The sequence below is a fragment of the Lampetra fluviatilis genome, chromosome 2 (assembly GCF_964198595.1).
Source record: "Lampetra fluviatilis chromosome 2, kcLamFluv1.1, whole genome shotgun sequence".
NCBI lineage: Eukaryota > Metazoa > Chordata > Hyperoartia > Petromyzontiformes > Petromyzontidae > Lampetra > Lampetra fluviatilis.
In genome coordinates this window covers 9,742,222-9,762,951 of record NC_136276.1, presented here as the reverse complement: position 1 = coordinate 9,762,951, position 20,730 = coordinate 9,742,222, and the positions used below count along the sequence as shown (strand labels likewise).

Below are 20,730 nucleotides of genomic sequence, written 5' to 3'. Positions count from 1 at the left end.
GAAAGCCTCCAATGTGTTAAACTGGTGTACGCAGTTGTCAGTAGAGGGCAGTGCAGCAAAATCCAATATCCTGTGCTTAGAAGCGCCCACATCTTTGCTCTTCGTCTTCACGAACTCGCACGCCCTCATCCGGCTGTAGATTGGCAAAAAGGGCTGCACACATGTACATGATATATCTTAGCAAAGAACAATAATGATGAATAGTTCCCGATTTTCCACATTCCCAATCGTTAAACGCCAATAATAAATAAACCAACACGTGAATAATGACCAACTTTTCGCAAGTACAATTATCGGCTCAGGATTATTGCGTAATGGCCATCGCATACTTTATTTTCCAGAGCCTCAACGATGAGAAGCAGGGCAGCAACGAGGGGCCCGTGCCCACTTTCCCGGCCGAGGAACTCGTCAACAAAACGACGGAGGAGCTGCCTGAGGGTGTCGACCCGGCCTGCAAAGAGGTGCGTCTGGGCTGGTGGGGCCAGGGCTTGGGTGCGGAGGACTGGCCGAGGTGTTGGCAGCCTCTAAAATAGGACCCTCACTCTACCAGACCTGGGATCGGCCAATTTTAAGTTTGATGGGGTTCCTCGGGGCCTTGGCAGGTTTTGGGGCGCCCCTCTTTGTATATTTAGTGCCTTCCCTTGACTGTTTTACCACCACCCTTGGCTGATGCCATTTGCTCCATTGTTATTTACCCTGGTTATTTGATATTCTTGGTTCTTATGGTAAAGTTACGTAGATAGAAAATAAAAAATGAAATAAAATTAGAAATAAAATAAAAGCAAAAAACCCACGACGTTTCGATCGCAACACAAGCGGTCTTCATCATGCAGAGAGAAAAGAGGACAAGCCTCCAAATGCAACTGCTTTATAAGGGTTTCCAAAATGAGTGGGCGGGGGACGAGAGTTGGGGGGAGGAGATCTTGTACAGCGTAAACAGCATGGGCGGGGCAGCCAGTCAGTTCGACTTTTAAATGTGAAGTATGATTAACAAAGCAAAATCGGAAGTCAAAAGTGAAAACAATTTTAATATTGGCACATATCTGGAAGTAACACACAGTGACTCTATGTATTAAAATACCAAGTTAACTATAGGATTTATCAGAGTGCTGCAGTCCTAAAAGTCAATTACAATTGCAATTGCAGGAACATTGCAATCATAATGTAATTGTAATTTAAGTTATCCAAGTCAAAATTACAATTGTAATCTACTATCAATGCAGCGAGTGGCACACATTGTGGACACAACTGTAGCCATGGCTTCACCGCCAGATGGAGGAACTTCGCAGTGAGTACTGTCAACAATATATATTGGCACTAAATCCAAGTGTGTGACTTTGTAGTCATGAGGTTTGTGGTGTCATAGGCCAGAGCAGAAATTGGTACCACCTAAGGTGACAAAACTGTGTACGTACAGACCTTAATCAATCCACTGCTGGATGAAGGCCTCCTCGCGCTGTTGCCTCTAGGAGTTTTTGATATACTTCTCTATGCATGGTTGGAGTCCGGGTGGGGTGGGCAGAACCGGTTCAGGTATCCACACAGCCGATATTTGCCATGGCCAGGTATGTTGTCACCAGGTTCAGAGCATAGGTCCACTAGCCACGCTGCCACTGCTCTACCCGGAACATCTTTAATGCTACCAATTTCTTTACACGATTATTTTTTTTAAATAATATTTTCAATGGTTAATTCATCTTAATATTATATCTCGTTTTCGACATTTCAAACGATACAATTAAGTCTTCTTGGTTCTTTTGGTAAAGTCACGTAGAAGGGAAATAATAAAATAATTAAAATAAAACATAATAAAATACAATTCTCACGACATTTCGGCCACAACGCAAGCAGCCCGTCCTCAGGTGAAGAACAGGTCTGTCGGAAAGACAGCGTCTGAATGATACAATTAAGTTTAGCCAGCTCGGAGTGGTGCCAAAACGTGAAATATCCGATCAGAGTCAAGACAGTGCTGAGGAGGAAAGCCATCTGAAATGGTTTCGATGCTGCTGTGGTGTAATGGGGTTAGCACACTGGACATGCAATTCACACGCTGCCGGTTCGATTCCATCTCCCGGTGAAACGATCAGGCATATTTCTTCAATCCCCCCCTGCCTTTGTCCACTTTCAGCAGTATGAATGGGTGCACCACAGTTAGTCGATTGACACTTCGCTGGCGTAAAGTGTGAGTACGCCTACCTGTTCCAAGATGTCTGGCCAGCATTTAAGAGTAGGTCAAATACCTGCTACAGGGACTATCCTGAGCTCTCCCTCTAGTGGCGGCCCTTCCAACAGCAGTGGCATGAGCAGGTACTTGCAGGGCTACACCTTTATCGTTTACACTATGGGCAGGTGGCAACCCTAACTGTAGACTTCTCACTTCCATTTGCAAAAGTGCAACTGTAATCTGTCGAATGTCCGTCTACCCTCCCCTTGCGAAACAGAAATATCTGTCGGAGGATGCATTTGTGCGAGTGCTGGGCATCACGCGGGGCGAGTTCGTGGCGATGCCCGTCTGGAAGCAACAAAACCTGAAGAAAGCCAAGGGCCTCTTCTAATCGCTGTCTACGTGACGCTCTTGTGGGCCAGAGAGTGCTGTGCTTTACACATTTTGCTGACATCCCCCCCCCCACCACCTTGCCATTCCTGCTAGCCACATATGATCCCATCAGCTGGATATTTCGGCTGAATACAAAAAAAGACAATATTATTCCTCTAATTGCTAAAATGAGCCTATGTTTCATATATGCCTCAAGGGCCAACGGGGGGAAAAGTGCAGTTTAGGCGAATTTTGTGTCGGTCTGGCATTTAATCACAAATGGTCTCTGACACTAGAGGGTTGGATGGCATCGTAGTGATGCACACCACTGAACCAGATGACAGTTTTAGCTCTTTTTCACTGTGTCACTGAGCCACGCCAGGGTTGTGCCATACCAAGCCAGCTCATGAAATGCTGTGGGGAGGTGCCAGCTGGTTTCTCCACTGCATAAGCAGAGTGGTGCTACTGGAAGTCACACGCGTGTAGAGTACGCATTGACAAAGTTTCCTCACAGTACACGGACATTACACACGCAATGAACGAGTCAAGACCTATATAGGTGACGTGATGCTGTGTCCTCACGGCGTACAGACGTCACGGGCAATCGTAATTAACTCCAGCCCTGTCTCTGCTTGGCCCTTTGCCGATATTCAGGCGTCTTGAGGCCAGGAGGGTGTCTTGGTTTTGTTTCAGTTTCAGCAAATACAAATAGCCAGTGGAAACCCGTCCATAGCGTGAGGGTCCCATGTTGGCGCGGCTCAGATGTGTCAGTGCAAAAGGGTTATTTGATCTTCTTGGTTCTTTCGGTAAAGTCACGTAGAATGGAAATAATAAAATAATAAAAATAAAACATAATAAAACAATTCTCACGACGTTTCGGCCACAACGCAAGCAGCCGTCCTCAGGTGAAGAACAGGTCTGTCCAGAAGACTCTGTCTGTTGTGGCCGAAACGTCGTGAGAATTGTTTTATAATGTTTAATTTTATTATTTCCATTCTACGTGACTTTACCGAAAGAACCAAGAAGGGTTATTTGATGCCTGCAGCATGGCAGTGGATTGTGGCACCACCTCCCATGATGCCATTCGCAAGAGTAGCCCATGTTGTGCGTGTGCCCATCGCTATACCCATAAGTTAGGAATTGACAACTCGATGGTGGGAATAAAAACAACTGTCGGTCTTTGTTTTTTGTGGATATACATAAAGAAATTCTGAAAGCAAACATCTCTGCGAAAGGGTATTCATTTACTATGATAGCAAGCTCAGCGTGAGGCTGTAAAATAAAATACATGAGGTGGAATTAAATGAGTGCTCACACACAGTATTTCGCAGCCTGAAGAAAAATATGACGTTAAAAAAATCCACGTATGAATTAATGTAATCTTAGGTGTTTTCAAACACTTCAATGTCCATAAATAAAATACATTTAATCCTAGGTAATGATGATCAGTTAAACGCATCTTGGTAAATACCGTGTGGTTTTACAACAGCGCGTGCATTAATTATGGCCTTCCGGAACATGAAGTTACACTTTGGCTACAATTCCATGCAAACAGTGTTGCTTGCCTGCCCATCACCTGTATCGTTGTCTTCTCTCACATGAGCTCAGCAAACCTACGACTTGAACGAAGCTTAAATATAACCTAGTGGTCTGGGCTTAACTCCAACCAGAGCTGTCTGGGGTTGAGCTCTGGAAAATATTTTGCTGCCCCCCTCGTTCCTCCACACTCGGTGTGGGAGTAGGGTCCAGGGAGGTTTGGGGTTCCTGGTAAATATTCTGAGAAAATAAGCCCCGTATTGGTGAAAGTACACGGGAATGGTCACCAAATGTCAGGTCATGTGTCGGATTGATCCTTTTCGTTTTTTTACGTACAGCACATGTACAGCCCGTTTGTCAATACACTGATGGATTGTGGCCTCCTTGCCATGCAGTTTAATATGGCTTATTGTTTGACCATGCTTCACCACGCTGGTCAGTGCGGAGTGATGAAAGCGTAATACATTTGCTCAAGTTAATCCATTGTGTATAATCTTTTTTTGTACGATTATAAGAAAATAAGACATTTACGTGTATTGCTCATCCCGTAACAGACAATATAGCTGCAAGTCACATAACCGAGTAGGCAATTGCTGATCTTAAATCTAATATAAACGTCTAAAAACTATGTACGGCAGGCAATTGCCACACATTTATTTCAATGAGATCTACTTTTTGCTTCTCGACAAATCTCCTTACCAGTTCAGGTAATGACATATAGGAGGCTTTGTAAATCGATGTTATTCCAGTTAATGTTGGCATCCTAATTGCAGCCTAAACATTTTCATGATTTTGATGGACTGGGAGGTGTAATGTGAATCCTTTTTTACATCATCACATCGTAATGTATAGATTGTTGTATTGTTTTAAGTGTGCTTTCGTTTTATTGTAATGATATAAAATGTTTACTTTCAAAGATATTGACCATGTTTTTGTCTTCAGTGATGGTTATACTTTAAAAATACAAAATGCGTCGACACGTCAAACTATCGCTGTAATGCCTGTCAAGTAAAATATGCCTTTTATTTGTAAGGGTGAAAGTGACAAAATATGAATGTCGGCTTTCAGAACACTATTAGCTCTCCCTGTGTTTCCATCGTTGAGGTATTATATGGCTGCATTCGCTTGTACATTATATGAACTGTATGTGGTTGCCAGGCATTAAACATTAATAATCACAGCTTAAAGAGCAAATGTTTATTTGAAAGTTTGTTGCTTAAACAAGTTAAACTGCATTATCATGAATAAACATCGTACGAGCATATACAGCAGCGGCAGACCGGATAGTATTGTAATGGATGGATGTCATCACCAAGGTGTGAACGATTTTGAGAGATGCAATTTCTCCTCCCTGTGATTTGCACCAAGCACTGCTCTTGCGCCTTTCTTGGTTGCACAGGTGATTACGGTGCACCATTAAACTTTTGCACTGCTGTGGTTGGGTTGCTGAATTAATAAACCATTCACCTCGAGTTCACTAATCTATCAGCTCCACAGATTCTCGAGCCAACAGTGCTACAAACCATAACCTCTTCCCTCTCCATGCTTCCCACTCCCCATTCCCTCTGAATCTCCCTGGGGCTCTTTAGAACTCAAAACTCGACATCTGCACCAGTTTACTTGCACGCATTACTTTTTCATGTTAAGGCGATAATGGTAATACACACACACACGCAGGATTTAAAAACTTTTAATGTATAAACAGATTGCATCTCGTTTCACAAAGGGGGATATAGACCTTTGGAATTTGGGGGAAGGGATGTAAAAATTATTTTGGATTGATTTATTTTTACTTTGGGGGAATAACGGCAGTTTATAAATTCGAATTTCACGTAAATTTATGAGGCGTGGGCTTTGATCTGGTTATGCTGTAATTATTTACGAGGACAGTGATGCGACCACGTTTTCTGATAAACATTGGCTGGGCATTGCCGTCTGGTTGGAAGAGTTCAATGAGATTGCCGGTGATGGCTCATTTATCCAATTCCTAACTTCCCCGGGCGCCAAACTTTACAGTCCACACATCTTCGCTCTCCCGATAAACAATGGGCATTTTTTTTGCAGGCACAGACAGGCATTGCTTATCACATTACCCGCAGCTCCAACGTGCCCATGATGCAGCGGCTTTCAAATTCCAGCATGTCTTCTCAATCGCACTCTTTTAATGATTTCCAATTGGCTCTTTAAGGATTGCTTTGTGACGCTATCTATAAAGGACCACAGTCTCGTCTTAACATGCATTGGGGCACTTGAAATATTCAGATTTGTTTACCGACTTGGAAAACAACGGCTCATTGTAATTTTCGTTGCTGACCCCTTTACTATACAAACCATTAAAATCAAATATCACCATATGTTCATTATATATAGGTATGCAAATACGTGAATCAAACCCCAAAGGGAACCAAGTTATTTTATATTATTTTCCTGATGAAAACATAACATTTGCAATCTAAGGCTGCAAACAACACAACTACATAAGTGTTAGGTGCAAAGAACTGGGATATTTGAAACTAAAACTTTCCACTCAAGACGTCTTGGAAGATGTTCAGAAGCCCCTTATTAATGAATACAAAACGGATGTTCGTCACAGTTGGCTTTGTGCAACTTCCTGCAAACAAGTGAATTCCATTCACCATGTTGAGAGCGACTTGTTGATGGCTTTTGTTCCCCACACCTGATGCAACAAAATGGACAGTAGGCCGTTGAATTGACATTTGATATTTATGTTTTAAGTGTTGATATAATTTGAACACTAATATTGATTTACTGCAACTAAAAATGTCTCTAACTCTTTATTTATTCAGCAGTTTAGTCAGTCTTGTCAGTGTAGTCGTTGACAACCCATGCCATTTTAGTAAAGTCTTAGCCTGTAAATTTCATCTCAGTTATTTTCTTAGTTTAGTCAATTAGATGAGTAAAAATATAGGCCACTCTTAATTATAAAACTTTGGTTTAGTCGGTCTTAGTCATTGGCCAAGAATTCAGTACACTTCATATACAATCTACATAATCTTAGTTCAGTTCCTCCAGTCACTTTATTCTTTGATGGGTAGTCATTGTCATCACGTTTGAGGAGTTTTGTCCATAGTTACACGAATATTTTCGTAATCCATACTCGATTGAGTGTATGGTGCAATGCTTATATATGATGTTGGCCCTTAACAAATGGAACAGGTGAGTTTCTCCATGAACAACTTCTGTAGAAGAAACTTCATCACCATTCTTAAGCGGCAACAAAATGTATTAATAAAAACATATATGTACCTGTACCAACAGCTGGAAAAGACACCGATTTAAATTTTCTCCGATGGCATTCAAGTAGTATTTCTTCACATGTTTTTTCAATATTCTGAAGTCCTGCAATGTGCACAATATGTTTGCATTTCAAACGGCCTGCTGTGGTCACAACAATGTCTCCATACGAGGGATCTTCTGCAATGGGGAAAGAACACACATTAGAACAGATCTAATAAGAAATGTCACAAAGTGCCACGTAAAAATGTAATCCAATAAAATATATTTATCTAAAAGAAGAATATTGATTAACTACTCCTGACCAGAGAAATGTAAGCTATAAGAGAATAATTAGCAACTAATGAGCAAACAAATGGAAATGCATGAAGAACACAATAATTACCTTTTAAGAATTCATCTTTAATCGTTTGTCCAGCAGCCTTAAGGACAGCATTGGAAATTCCTGGAATGGTAACACAATCAACAAATTAAAGTTATGAATCTCAAGACACTTATACAAAACTAAGAGTATATATTTTATATTAGCGTAGAAGGAGATTGATGGGGAAGCGAGGGGGCAACACTGTGGCACAAACCAGGGTGAAACAAGTCGAGTTTATATAAATTAACTGAGTGAAATCTCAAGACATCAGAATAGCTTAATTTGTAAAATAAAAAAATCCCCAAACAATTAAATAAAGTACAGCGATGAAGCAAATATAAATCTGAGAAAAAAACTGTTACACGATAAATCAAAAATATTGCACATAAATCAATGTAAATTCCCTGCAGAGCAAGTCGGCTTGGGCAAATTATATGTATTAGCAATCAGGGACCAGCATTCCAGAAATGTTTATTTCCTACATGTATTTCACACAAATACTCTAGTGTACAGTACTATTTTATAGACTCTACAATGATCTCAAGCGGGGTTTGGGGAGCCCGTGGCCACAAGGCCTACCACTCCTAACGAGCCTGCAAACAATGTCCAAGCCTCACAGCACCTTCGCCGCACTCATCGAGTACCAGAGGGCTAGATTTTAGACCTGCCAACAGTTTCACATTTTTGTGTGCGTGCTAATGTGCAGCCCTCCAAAGGTGTCTAAAATTTAGGGAAAAATTCCTTACCCAGAATATAAAGTTTCCATGAAAACAGTATTAATCTTCAATGGCAAATTTGCAAATAATGTTTCTTTACAATATGTAATGAAGAATAAAACACCCACCCATCGCATGGTTTTTAACATTTGTAAAACCAGAATGCCTCAATGGGAAGCAATAGATTTCTACTGTACCATGTACTGCAGGGAATTTTACTTGTATCTGCAAGCAATTAAGCAGAGCTTCACTTTATCTAAAAATCCATCACTGTTAGCACACCCAAGTGTGAGTACACAAGTTGTTGCCGTGAAAGTGTCCCACTAAAGCATTGCATCTCAGTGGCTCGCGATTGTTCGCTTTAAAGGAAACTTTCATTTTGAATGTTCGAATAGACTCTTTATTTCATGCCCATTTTATTGAAATATATCCTTCCAAATGCAGTATTTGTTTTGTTGTTGGTGTGGCTCAGGGTTACCTGAGGGCATCGTCATCCGAGCGTCTGTGGAGTTGACAATGGCGTCTGTCTTCTCTTGAGTGATATCACCACTGCACAGCTCAACAGTAATTCCCTGTATTTTAAATTGTTTCTTATGCTCTGCAACGTAGAAACATTTTAATATTTTAACATTTCTACAGACTCCCTTTTAACTTTAATAATTACTTGAAATGCACATGATGATAAAATTAGACCCCGAGACTTAATATTTTAAAAGAAAAAGCAAACATGGTCACTAGATTTTGTTGTAATGAATGCATGCAGGTGCCAAAAGCACGAGAGAACACGTTAACGTTGTACCTGCGCCAGTTTGATACCTTTCTTCCTGCTTACGGCTGGGCGCTGTGGCTTCGGAGTAAATCTTCGAAATGGCACTTGATATTTCGTTTTGAAAAGCCTGTAACAGTAAAATGCTCACTTATGAATGACTTTGCAGCAGGTTATTTTTTAAAATGGCAGGTAAATGTTCAATGTGTATGTAAAGCACAAACGATTTTGGCATTTGGAAAATTAAGGTAAAAACACAGTTTTTTTACCTGTGGATATGCCTCTTTACAGATGCAGTAAATTAGCATTTACTGTTTAACACGAAGGCTTTCGCGACCAATATCATCCATAAGAGGTTTTTTTGGGTTAGATCGAGTAAATATATAAATGTGTCATTGAAACCCACCACCATTTACTGTCGACCATATCTCTGGTGTGTAAAATTTATTGACTTTTCATAATCATAATCGCAAATTAGAGAAATGTGACATTATAATGCATTTTATATAACACAGCTTTCCATTGCAATACTATTTAACTTCAGAGTACTTTATGAAACATTGTATGTCCTGTTATAGCAGAATCATAAAAAAGTGTTACTGAGTTACAAAAAAAACTGTTATTAAATAATAGTGCACTGTATAATACAACTATGTTATTTCTTTGCATTTGGTAGATGATCACCATTTTTGGGGGGATCAAGTGATCGTCCCACAAAGACGAGTCCTGACAATACCAATTTGGAACTTATACCAAAAACGTAGGACTGTCCAAACTTTGGATTGTTTTACTTTCACAAACTCAGCACGAGTATGATTTTTAAGACAGCGGCATAAAATGTGGTGTACATCTGGATTGCAATGTACACTTACTTTATGTATGTCTGGTTTTGACCTTAAGATCACAAACTGAATGAGCTCAAGAGTGTCGTCTTTATGCTGGTTGCTGAACTGGATGGCAGCTGACAGCATGGCACGAGCAGCCTGCTGTGGTGGCCAGTTTAAATTCCCAGTGCCCAGGGCTGTGAAGGAGATGGATCCCTCTTTGGCTTTGTGGGCTTTCTTCAGGCAGTCCAATACAATGTTGTGCACAGACTGCTGTAATGTGCAATGATGTAATAGTAACATGCAAAAACATCGTTATTTAGTGAGCATTGTTTACTTTACCAGAAAAGGCCTGTAAACAATTAAAGACCACACTGAAAGCTAAAATATAAACCAAAGCATAATTCATAAAACGAGAACAACAATGCAAATACATTCTAGATTTGAAGCTTTCGTGACTGCAAGGATTCATATTCTTGGGTTTTTTCGGTAAAGTCACGTAGGTAAAAAATTATTTTACTTTTATTAATTTGAATTTTTTACCTACGTGACTTTACCGAAAAAACCCAAGAATATAAATGCAAATACAGTACATACATTTTGTAAGGATTTCAAATGTGCTTTTGTCCTCGGAAGCATTTAATTATCGATATTAACGCCACCTTCAAAACCACACAAGATGGCAACGTGTGATGCCACGAGATAGCAAAACGCATAACTTAGTCACTTCGCGGCGTCAAACGCAACGATGCCACTGCCCAAGTGAAAAAGCAAATATCCTCCCATCGCTAGCTTTAACCGCCTTGTTTTGAGCAACCCATTGAACACTCCGGCCAGATTGTAAAGCAGATAATCATTAAAGGCATGCATGCAACGTTATTCATATACGTAGTGTATATATCTATGGGATATTTTTTGCCAGTATCAAAAAAGGTTTTATAAATAAAACTACTAAACCCGAGCTATAAATGCTCTCTGTTCCTTGCATTGTATTGTACTATACTCTTTGGTTCTTTCGGTAAAGTCACGTAGTTAGAAATAAAATAAATCACGACGTTTCGATCGGGACACAAGCAGTCGTCATCAGGCGATCGAAACGTCGTGATTTGTTTTATTTTATTGTATTTCTAACTACGTGATTTTACCTAAAGAACCAAAGAGTATGGATTCCTGCAGTCACGAAAGCTTCAAATCAAGATTGTACTGTACTGTTTGCCTTTAGGCGTTCTCTGATCTGACATTGGTGAGACAAGGGTATAAGGAAGGTTGTCTCTGGTGCAGGCCAACCAGTTTCAAAAACATTGCATGCATTATCAGAACATGTTTGTTTGCATGTTTTACCACAAGTACGTGTGGTTAATGCAGACGTGATTCCTTGAAAAATGTATCTATTTGATGTTTGAGCATCTTAACATCTATTTTATTACCATAAAGGGTAAAACCTATTCTTTTTCAAGGTCCCATGACATTTCAAAATGTGTTCACAAATCATGTATACAAATCAAAACAACAGGTACAATTTCCATATTGGTAGAGAACATTGAAACTTGCCAGAGATCTGCTGGAAGAGGACGACTATAATCGAATCTATAAATTATGAGAAACCCATGACAACAGAAAAATCAGTGCGTTCTAAAAAAACATGTTTAAAAAAAAACAATGCTCAGATTTTTGTACGTTTCTGTGCATCGCTTGAAACTTGTGGGTTTCCTGCCAGCAGCGATTTTCTGTTACGATGGGTTTTTTCGTCATTGATAACATTTGATTCTTGGTATTAGCCAAGCTAATGGGCCCCAACGTGTAAAAGTGTATCACTGCTGCATGTGTAATGTAGCTCTCAGATACAGTCTTGTTCAGTTATATGTATATTTATTGTGAATAAAGTCCACCAACTCACTGATAACTTAACGAGTAACCGTGAGTGACTATATACACCTGGGTAACTTATGTGACTCTACGCGACACTCCCTGTGTAGTTGGCTGGCTGCACAGGAGCGGACGCGTAGCAGTCACGGAGACTATAAAACTCAAGCCTTCCAAGACTACAAGGTGATGAAGACGACAGCTCATTGGTTCCCCCACAACAGCAGCCCAGAGCCCTGTTCCACGCAGGCTTTTTATCCCACTCACGACCCGGCCTCGCCTCTTTTCCCAACACTCTCTCACCGCACCTGGCCCTGTCTGTCTGTCTCATGTACTATTAACGACCACGTAGGGCCCACATTACCCTTACGTGACCCTGCCTGTTCCCGGCACGTTAATTAGTAGCCTCGGTGAGCCCTACTGTCCTTACACATGGAAGGTAGTTACAGTTATTTTATCAATGTTTATCAGTTACACGCAAAGTCAAATTTAGCCAATTAACAAGCTAGTTTTCAAGGTAGAACCATGGTGCATTAGCACAGAACAAGAACAGTGACATCGGGACCAAAATTTATAGCAAATCTATAGCAAATTTGTACATGGAAAACTTTGAAACCAGAGCACTTGCCTCGAGAACATTAAAACCATCCTTTTGGTTTAGATATGTGGATGACACTTTGGTTGTCTGGCCACATGGTAAAGATACACTTAACGATTTTCTAAATCATCTCAATGCACAAAACCCGGCCATTCAGTTCACCATGGAAATGGAGGTGAATAACACACTCCCGTTCCTGGATATTTTACTTGGGCATGGCCTAAATGGTAAAATAACACACAGCGTTTACAGAAAGCAAACGCACACTGATGCCTATCTGAATGCGAAATCGCATCATCACCCAGCTCAGAAATCCTCTCTTATCAAGACGCTCATACATCGGGCTAAAACAGTGTCAGATGATGAAAGTCTAGTGAGAGAGATTAAACATGTTAAAGAAGCACTAAGACAGAATGGCTACAATAATGCTCAAATTAACAGAGCACTAAATGCCAAATCACGATCGCAAAGCAACACTGCTGAAAGCGATCAGATTATTAAAACAATAAAAATACCATTTATCTCAGGAGTAACTGACAAATTACCCCGTGTTTTGCAAAAGCAAAACATTACAGTAAGATTTGGTACAGTACACAAAATTCAACAACTAGTAACGTGCACTAAAGACGAATTACCTAAATTATCAACAGAAGGTCTATATCGGATTAATTGTGTATGTGGCAGATGCTATATTGGACAGACAGGGCGTAACGTTAGTGTAAGACTAAAAGAACACCAGAGAAATATTAAACTATCGCAAACACAACTGTCGGCAGTGGCAGAACATGCTTGCCAACAGGGACACTCAATTGATTTTGACAACGTTGAAGTGTTGTGTAAAACTAGTTACTACTGGCAAAGACTAATTAGAGAATCCATTGAGATTGAGAGAAACAGAAATAACTTTAATCGCTCAGACAGCTACAGGCTTAGTGCGGCCTGGAAGCGTATTATTAAATAAGATGCATTACAATTCCTTATAAGGGAAACAAGCACTGATTATTAATGTAGCATAATCACAATAGAACACATTCCAAATGATTACTAATCTACAACTCGCATCGTAACAATAGCCTTATTACTAATCAAGTATATAATTACAATAACCCCCCCCTCAAATCTTTGCACCTGATGAGTTAATGAGTTAATGATGACGTCACCCTGCTGCTGCTCTATATAAGAACGGGAGACACAGCAGAGCCTCACCATTCTGGCGAATTGCCCGATGATGCTGGATGCAATTACCAGCGAAACGTCGTACTCAAATTGTAAATGTTGTGGTTTCACGCTTCAACACACCAGTGGGCTAAAGCAGTGAACTATTTGTCTTTTGTCAACGTGACACTTTTTTACTGATTGGCCGTGTCGGGTGGTGGAGGGTTACGACACATTTATAAATAACGCGATCTAAACCCAAAAATCGTTGATTATGAACAGATGAGATATACATAGACAAAATAAAGTAGACAATAACAATACTAGAATGAAAATGATGCATCTCATAAAACAAGACTAAGGCACCATTAGCATTCATTTGTTATAAATACGCGATTTTGTATAATAGTGGTGGAGTTTAAAATCCATTATTTATGCACATATATTAACCGGCTGGGCATGTTGTTTCCCACCTGGTCTCTTCGCAGTGGAATGTGCCAATGTCACAACATGACATTCATCCGGCCCACATGCTCATGATTGGTTGGATCAAATTCAGCAAATGTTTGATCTCTGAGACATGTGAACAGGATTGAGCAGCCTTGGTGGAAATCAACCAATTTATGCCGTTACTTTAGAGTTCAAGCAGAGATCCACCGTTTATATCTTAAATTACATATGGCTGTATGAAAAGCAACATGGTACAGTATAAAATTGGTAAACTACAGTCGCATAAAACTGCGAGAATGCAGAATCTCTGACTTGCTTAGGGCACAACCCAATGCTCAAGTGAGCATGCAGACACTGAAAATGTTACTTTTGTCTTCCTAAATTTAGCAGATAACAAGGCCACTTACCGATTTGTTTTTTTCATCAGGTTGCACAGCAATATGGTATACTTTCTTGTAAGAGAGATGAGATTGTGCGTTGTCTATGCTTATGATGGATCCATGACCAAGGTGAATTTTTTTTCTGTGAAGTTCATCCTGGAGTGAAAGCCCAGCTTTGCGATGAGCAGCAGATGCTGCGCCTCCATTGTCGAGCTTCATCGCAACAGATGTGGATTTCACGATAATGTCAGTCTGAAAGAAACACGTTGCTCATAAACATTATTTGAACATAACATTATTTAATATATTATAAAGCTCAATGTTAGGGTGGAGGACACACATAACTTGCAAGTTTTATGGCATGTGTTGAATGAGGAAATGTATTTGCAAATAACTCATTTTGGGAAAAAACACCGAAATTTAGCATCCAAATGCAAAACTTAGCAAGAGTCCTGGGGTTCAGCGAGGCTTTTCTGGGTAAATGTTAAAATAACAATAATACATCAACACATACGTTCTCAAACACCAGTGTGGTTTTAAGTGTGGAAGATCACTTAAATCTTTTTCTCCATATAGGTATTTGATTGGTAGATGCACCCAACTTACCTAGTGAAAATGTAAATCTCAAGTCACAGGTTGAATTAGCCAATCATTCCTCCTGGGTCATTAAAATATGTACCACTATGTAAGCATTAAACAGTGATTGTCTTGTGGAGATGGATCACCACCATACGAGTGTGGACACTCCAACACTGGCTCAGGATTCAATATAGAGTTGAGTGCCACCCGATACCTATCTTAGAAGTAAAGCATTTGACATAGAGATTGTACAAAAGCTTAATGGTGCCAGAAAACAACTTACACGTTGGTCTTCGATATTTCCGTTTACAACTTTTATACGTCTCCCTTCATGGGTGACAAACATGTTGTTTTCAGTGTCGTCCATGTTTAATGAAGATTCATCCTTTGCTTTATGATTTTCCCAATCAGTGACTTTATCTTCAGTGCTATAATTAACAAAATTCCATTCTTGGTTTTGGCCCGCATCCTCTTCTTCATCCTGCATTTCATGGGTGTTACTTGATTGCTCTTCTGATCGGTCCCTACAATTCATTGGAAGCTCGATAGTTTTTCTCAATTTAGAAATAAATTCATGATTAACATCCACGATGTGAATATCAGTCAGGGTGATGTCCAAATCCTGGGTACTTTTACAGTAGTCAAAAATAGCACGGCAAAATGTTTCAGTGCAGATATCCAATGGAAAGGCAAATATTCCAGCACTAATGGCAGGAATTGCAACGGATTTGAAACCTTCTTTATCAGCCGTCTCTAACACATTTTTGATAACCATTTCAAGAAGCATAATTCCTAGAGATGTATTATACCGGTAATCTCCCCATTCGGGTCCGACAGCATGAAACACCTTCTTGCATGGCAGGTGGCCTGGCCCCACTATGGCCAACTCTCCTATAGGCACTTTTCCATGCTTTTTGACGTAAGAATCACTCTCCTGCTGAATGACTGTACCTCCTGCATCAGACAGTACTTTAGCGAGCCCCCCCAAATGTTTTAAATCTTCATTTGCTGCATTTACAATCACATCCACATTCATATTTAAAATGTCGTCTTCATGCACAAACAGAAATCGATTGCCAGGCAATCTTACAGGAGGCCTTTGTTGAGTTGGTCTTTCTGAAGCACCTGCCACTGAAGCAAATTCTTCTTGATTCTGAGTATAAAATCGAGATTTACGCCCTCTGTGTTTCTCTAGGAACATAGAGATGCTCTTTGCATCTGGTACCCCTCTCTCAATTCCCCCAAGTTCTTTGTTGACCTTTGAAACCACATCATTTATAGACTGCTTGTGTTTCTCTACCTCTTCACTGTGGCCCGTAATAACGATATCCATCAGTGAATCGTGTCTTTCTACAGAAACACTTTTGAATGCAGGATGTTCGGTGATCTTCATGTATTCAATGATGCAACTGCACAATGCTTCATTCTGAAAATGAATTATTTCTTCAGCAGTGTTGTCTTTGAAATAGCTTGTCAACTCCTTATCTGCCTTTTCTACTGCCTCTGCTATCCCTGCAATGTTAATCGCACTACAGGTCCCATCTTTGTGCTCTATTGTACTAAATATGCAGTTATATTTTCCCTCAGAAACATTTTGCTGTAGTTTTTTAAAGAAAAAATTCCACTGTTCACTTTTCATGACAGCTACATTCTTTTTAGTAACTGGAAAAAGCAGATCCTTTAAAATGAGATTTAAAATGTCATGGGCCTTTTCAGCATGACCCTCAAGTGAATAAATGTAGATTTCATTTTCATCAAAATCACAAAGGGCTTTGATTTCATTACCAGTAAAGTGCATTTGCACCAAGGCTCTGAGGTTGGTTTTTCTCAAAAAGTTGTTCAGATAACTTCCAAAGCTACATGTCTTTTTATCGGAGTCCTGTAAACTGACATCAATGTATTTATTCACATCATTAAGTTTTCTGGAATCTCCCTTGAGGCATAATGTGTTGCTCTTCATGTGAAATTGTACATCTGGAAACCTCCTGCAGAGGTCATCTTGTAGCAATTCAAAATAATGAGGTTCAATATTCGTAAATAAACTACCTTGATTAAACTCGCTCATGATGTCTTGTTTAACTTTTTGTACTTCATCAGATTTCCCCGTCAGTTGTATTCCATTCATATACAAAACTTCTACATCACTTTTTTGCTCACTCTTTCTTTCTATCTCCTTCCATTCTTTTTCTGTGCATGTTATTGTTTCATGAGCATAACCCTCGGTAAATTGTGTAAACATCTTTGTAACCGAACCTTGCCATTCATTGTGGTCTGTGATGGACTCATTATCTGGCAAGAGCCAAATGGTGTCAAAATTCACCGCCTTGATTTTGCATCTGGATTTTGCCAGGGCTCTGTCCAGCTCTGACCTGTGCTCTTCATTCGATGTGATAAACTTCAGCAAATATGGATTCAATTTCTCCTCCAATGGCTTGGGTAGCTCGGGCTTATCTGTTGATTTATTCGATGTGTTCTCCTTTGTCTTTTCACTCTGTTGAAGATAATGGGTTAATGAGAAAATTAATATAATGTAAGCAGCAAAAGAAATGGTGTCAATGCCATTCTTTAATGCCTCTCTCATAGTATTTAATCTGCCTGCACTTCAGCTATCAAACATCGAATTTTTAAAATTACATAACCTTACATAACCTTCTGTTCCATCGTCCCATACAAAAATAAACTGCCCTATACATTCTAACATACATATTGTTCATCTCAACTAGCTTGGCTAATTTAGATCATTACTGCTTAATGTCATAATGCAACTGTAAACATTATAATGGTTCAGGTATGTGTCTGCAGTGCTTCCTGTTAATGAATACAAAGAGATGGTTACCACTTCACTTTTGTTATTTGCCGAGGTTGATAAATCCTCATCTTTGATGGATGCTCCAGGCTCCGCAGGAGTTGCTGGTGAGGCCGTGAAGGCAATGACGTGCACCTCCACCTTCTCATCACTGGACACCTCAATCACGTGCTCACCTTTAGCTAAGACACTGTCCCGCACTGCAAAAGAAGAATGATATTTTTTCAAATTCTTAAGATTGGTATTTCTTGTCAATCACATTACAGTTGTTGCATTTAATGAAAGTGAAGCTTATAATCTCTCCATATCTGACTTTTATTGAAAAGTGTTAGTCTTTTGTTGGAAGAAAAAGCATGAGTTACGTTTTGCCCCCAAAGAGAAATGGGAATTGAACCCAGATATGTTAATAATTTGTAACCAAAGTTAACAGTTCAGTCATTAGTCTTTACACAATACAAATAATGTGTCGTTGTGAAGAATGTAAGTGATCAAAATGGATGTGCAGAAAATTGCCTCCTTCATATAAATGTCTCCACGAAAAAATACATAATTTTTTTATACAACCACCAACCCAATGACCTTCTGGGAGTGCATAATTTCAAAAGCATTGTGTGATGTGTTAACGTTTAATATTGCACTGGGACCATGCCTTGTCAATAACATATGAAAATTCACCAACAGCATCAGTTAAGCTAGCTGATGAGCCACTATTTTCAAATTGGTCCAGAATTTACTTGTTTTTAATCAGTGCTCTTGAGAGTCTGCACTCCCAGAAGGCTGTGGGGCCAGTGGCTGTGTAAGTATACTTTTATGTGGAGAGACAGATACTATATGGAAACGTATTGTCTACTTAACTTTATGTCTTTACAGGTAATTATTGTACATGCAAGTTGGACAGTGGTGTCTTTAAATCAGGAAGTCTAACTGATTGTTTTTTGTATAAAGTTTGGGTTAACCGGAAACCAGTTGAACCTGTTAATATGGTTCCATTGGTTCAAGAGTATCGGACGATTCATTTTCGGATAACCGTTTATTATGATTTGAAGCTTTCGTGACTGCAAAAACCAAAGAGTCCGATTATTAAGAACCGGTTCAAACTGACTCAATTTGCATATTTTCTCGGAATTAGCAAAACAAACACCTCCCTTGTATCATATTGTAAAATAAATGTGAGATATTTGTTTTTGCTATTTTTGAGATAATATCCAGTGCAATGTTTATTGCACAGCAAGAGGCTGAGATGGAGCTACAGAAGCAGATACAAACGACACCATACATACAAAGAGACAGATAGATAATTGGAAATGCAAAGAAACAAGCGCATAGACAGAGACAAATGGCAATGTAGCGACAGAGGTAAGGACACAATATCATTATAAACATGCACATCATTGTGTAGCTGTGTGCGACAGTTTAGGCACCCTGCTCTACCATACCTTGTTTAGAGGTGAATTTCACGATGGCTTTGCGCGTTGAGTCCCGGTAGGAGATCAGCTGGCACTCTCCACCACCCGACCGCTTGCTCTGGAAATATTTCTGCAGTTTCCCCTTGAGTGCCTTGTCCAGGTCTCGAGGCAGCTTCTCCACAAGCACAGCAGTTTCCTCCATCAGCTGCACCTGTGAACTCGTACCGTCGGCCGTTCCTCCGACATCGGGTGCCAAAGCTGTTTGACCCCTCTCCATCCTGTCAATCAAATCCTGCCCGATGCCGTCCGTATTCACTCGTTTTGTCACTCGTTGTCCTCGACTGTCTGGACTAATCTCGACTCATTACGATGCTTACCCGTCTTTTATTAACTCGGAGGTATTACTACCATCACCTGTATTCTTGGCCGAGGTTCCTGAGACGTATTATCTACTAACACCTTCTCAGCAATCCACGTCAAAATGTGCAGCCGCTTTAGTTTTTAATTCAGGGGGGACAAAGATCTCTCGTACAGCCTTAACAGACTGCTGGGGCAATTGCTCTTAGAAAGTACCTATTAAGGCCGGGGAGAAATTGACAAAACACAAAGACACGGACACAACGCGGAGTCACTTAGCTGCGTTGCCTGTTCAGTCTTCACAAAATGTCTCTTTGCTACGCGTTTCGAAACTAAACCCAAAACAACACCAACTTCCCCTTTTTTGTGTTCGTTACACAATCGTTCACGCCAATGACAACGACACGCGCCGCGTTAAACGAAGACACGTTCACACACACACACTGCTGCTGCTGCTGCCGCTCAGGGTAATGTGGTCAACTCACGTACACTCAGTTAACAAGTGTCAATAATGAACAGCTGTCGATGACATACCCCCCAACACTGGAAGTGCGATCCTGGAGGGCGAGTGGCCTCGCTCCCCGCCGCAGCCGCAACTCGCCTCTCATCTGGGACTGCAACCCCGGAGTTTGAACGCCCTCGGCTCACAGCGGAGGCGTGGAACAAGATGGGCAACAACGACAACAACGACGACGACGACTCACGGAACGCCGTAGACGATCGCGCCGCGTTAGGGGCCGTCCATAAATGACGTCACGCGATTTTGGACGATTTTTGACCCCCCCCCCTCGTCACACGGCGTCACAAAAAGTCAGACCCCCCCCTCAAATATGACGTCATAAAGCTCTGCCCCCCCCCCCATATTTCCATTTTGAAAATAAAACATGCTTCAAATCGCTTTAAACTATTGTCATTCTAGTACGTGTTTAATGTGCCGCTGCACTCTGATGTTGTGGGAGAAATAATGTATTTAAAAGTATATTTAATTAAGTAGCACGTGTTGTCTATATTTATTTAAAGTTGCGCATTTTGATGGGACGTCACATTTCTCAACCCCCCCCCCCCTGGTCACACATCGTCACAAATGTCTGACCCCTCCCCCCCTAGGTGCGTGACGTCATTTATGGACGGTCCCTTAC

The 20,730-nt window shown here is 40.4% G+C and overlaps 3 protein-coding genes across 3 annotated transcripts in view; 1 reads left to right on the top strand and 2 right to left on the bottom strand.

The window, feature by feature from the left end:
• Positions 1-5,303, top strand: part of LOC144941943 (advillin-like) — a 44,757-nt gene extending 39,454 nt beyond the window's left edge. Inside the window, exons 19-20 of the mRNA XM_078868484.1 lie at positions 342-461; positions 2,442-5,303. Of these exons, the coding sequence (XP_078724610.1) occupies positions 342-461; positions 2,442-2,555 (234 nt within the window). The 3' untranslated portion in view covers positions 2,556-5,303. The remainder of the gene's footprint in view (positions 1-341; positions 462-2,441) is intronic.
• Positions 1-20,730, bottom strand: part of LOC144941972 (guanylate kinase-like) — a 174,514-nt gene that overhangs the window by 121,408 nt on the left and 32,376 nt on the right. The window lies entirely within an intron of this gene.
• Positions 5,282-20,347, bottom strand: LOC144941940 (protein mono-ADP-ribosyltransferase PARP14-like). The gene is made up of 11 exons (XM_078868469.1): positions 20,126-20,347; positions 19,265-19,807; positions 17,859-18,028; positions 15,306-17,513; positions 14,471-14,695; positions 10,046-10,270; positions 9,207-9,303; positions 8,886-9,005; positions 7,713-7,772; positions 7,340-7,507; positions 5,282-6,749 (listed from the first exon to the last, which is right to left on the bottom strand). The coding sequence occupies exons 2-11, from the start codon at positions 19,509-19,511 to the stop codon at positions 6,586-6,588; spliced, it is 3,684 nt and encodes a 1,227-aa protein (XP_078724595.1). The 5' UTR covers positions 19,512-19,807; positions 20,126-20,347; the 3' UTR covers positions 5,282-6,585.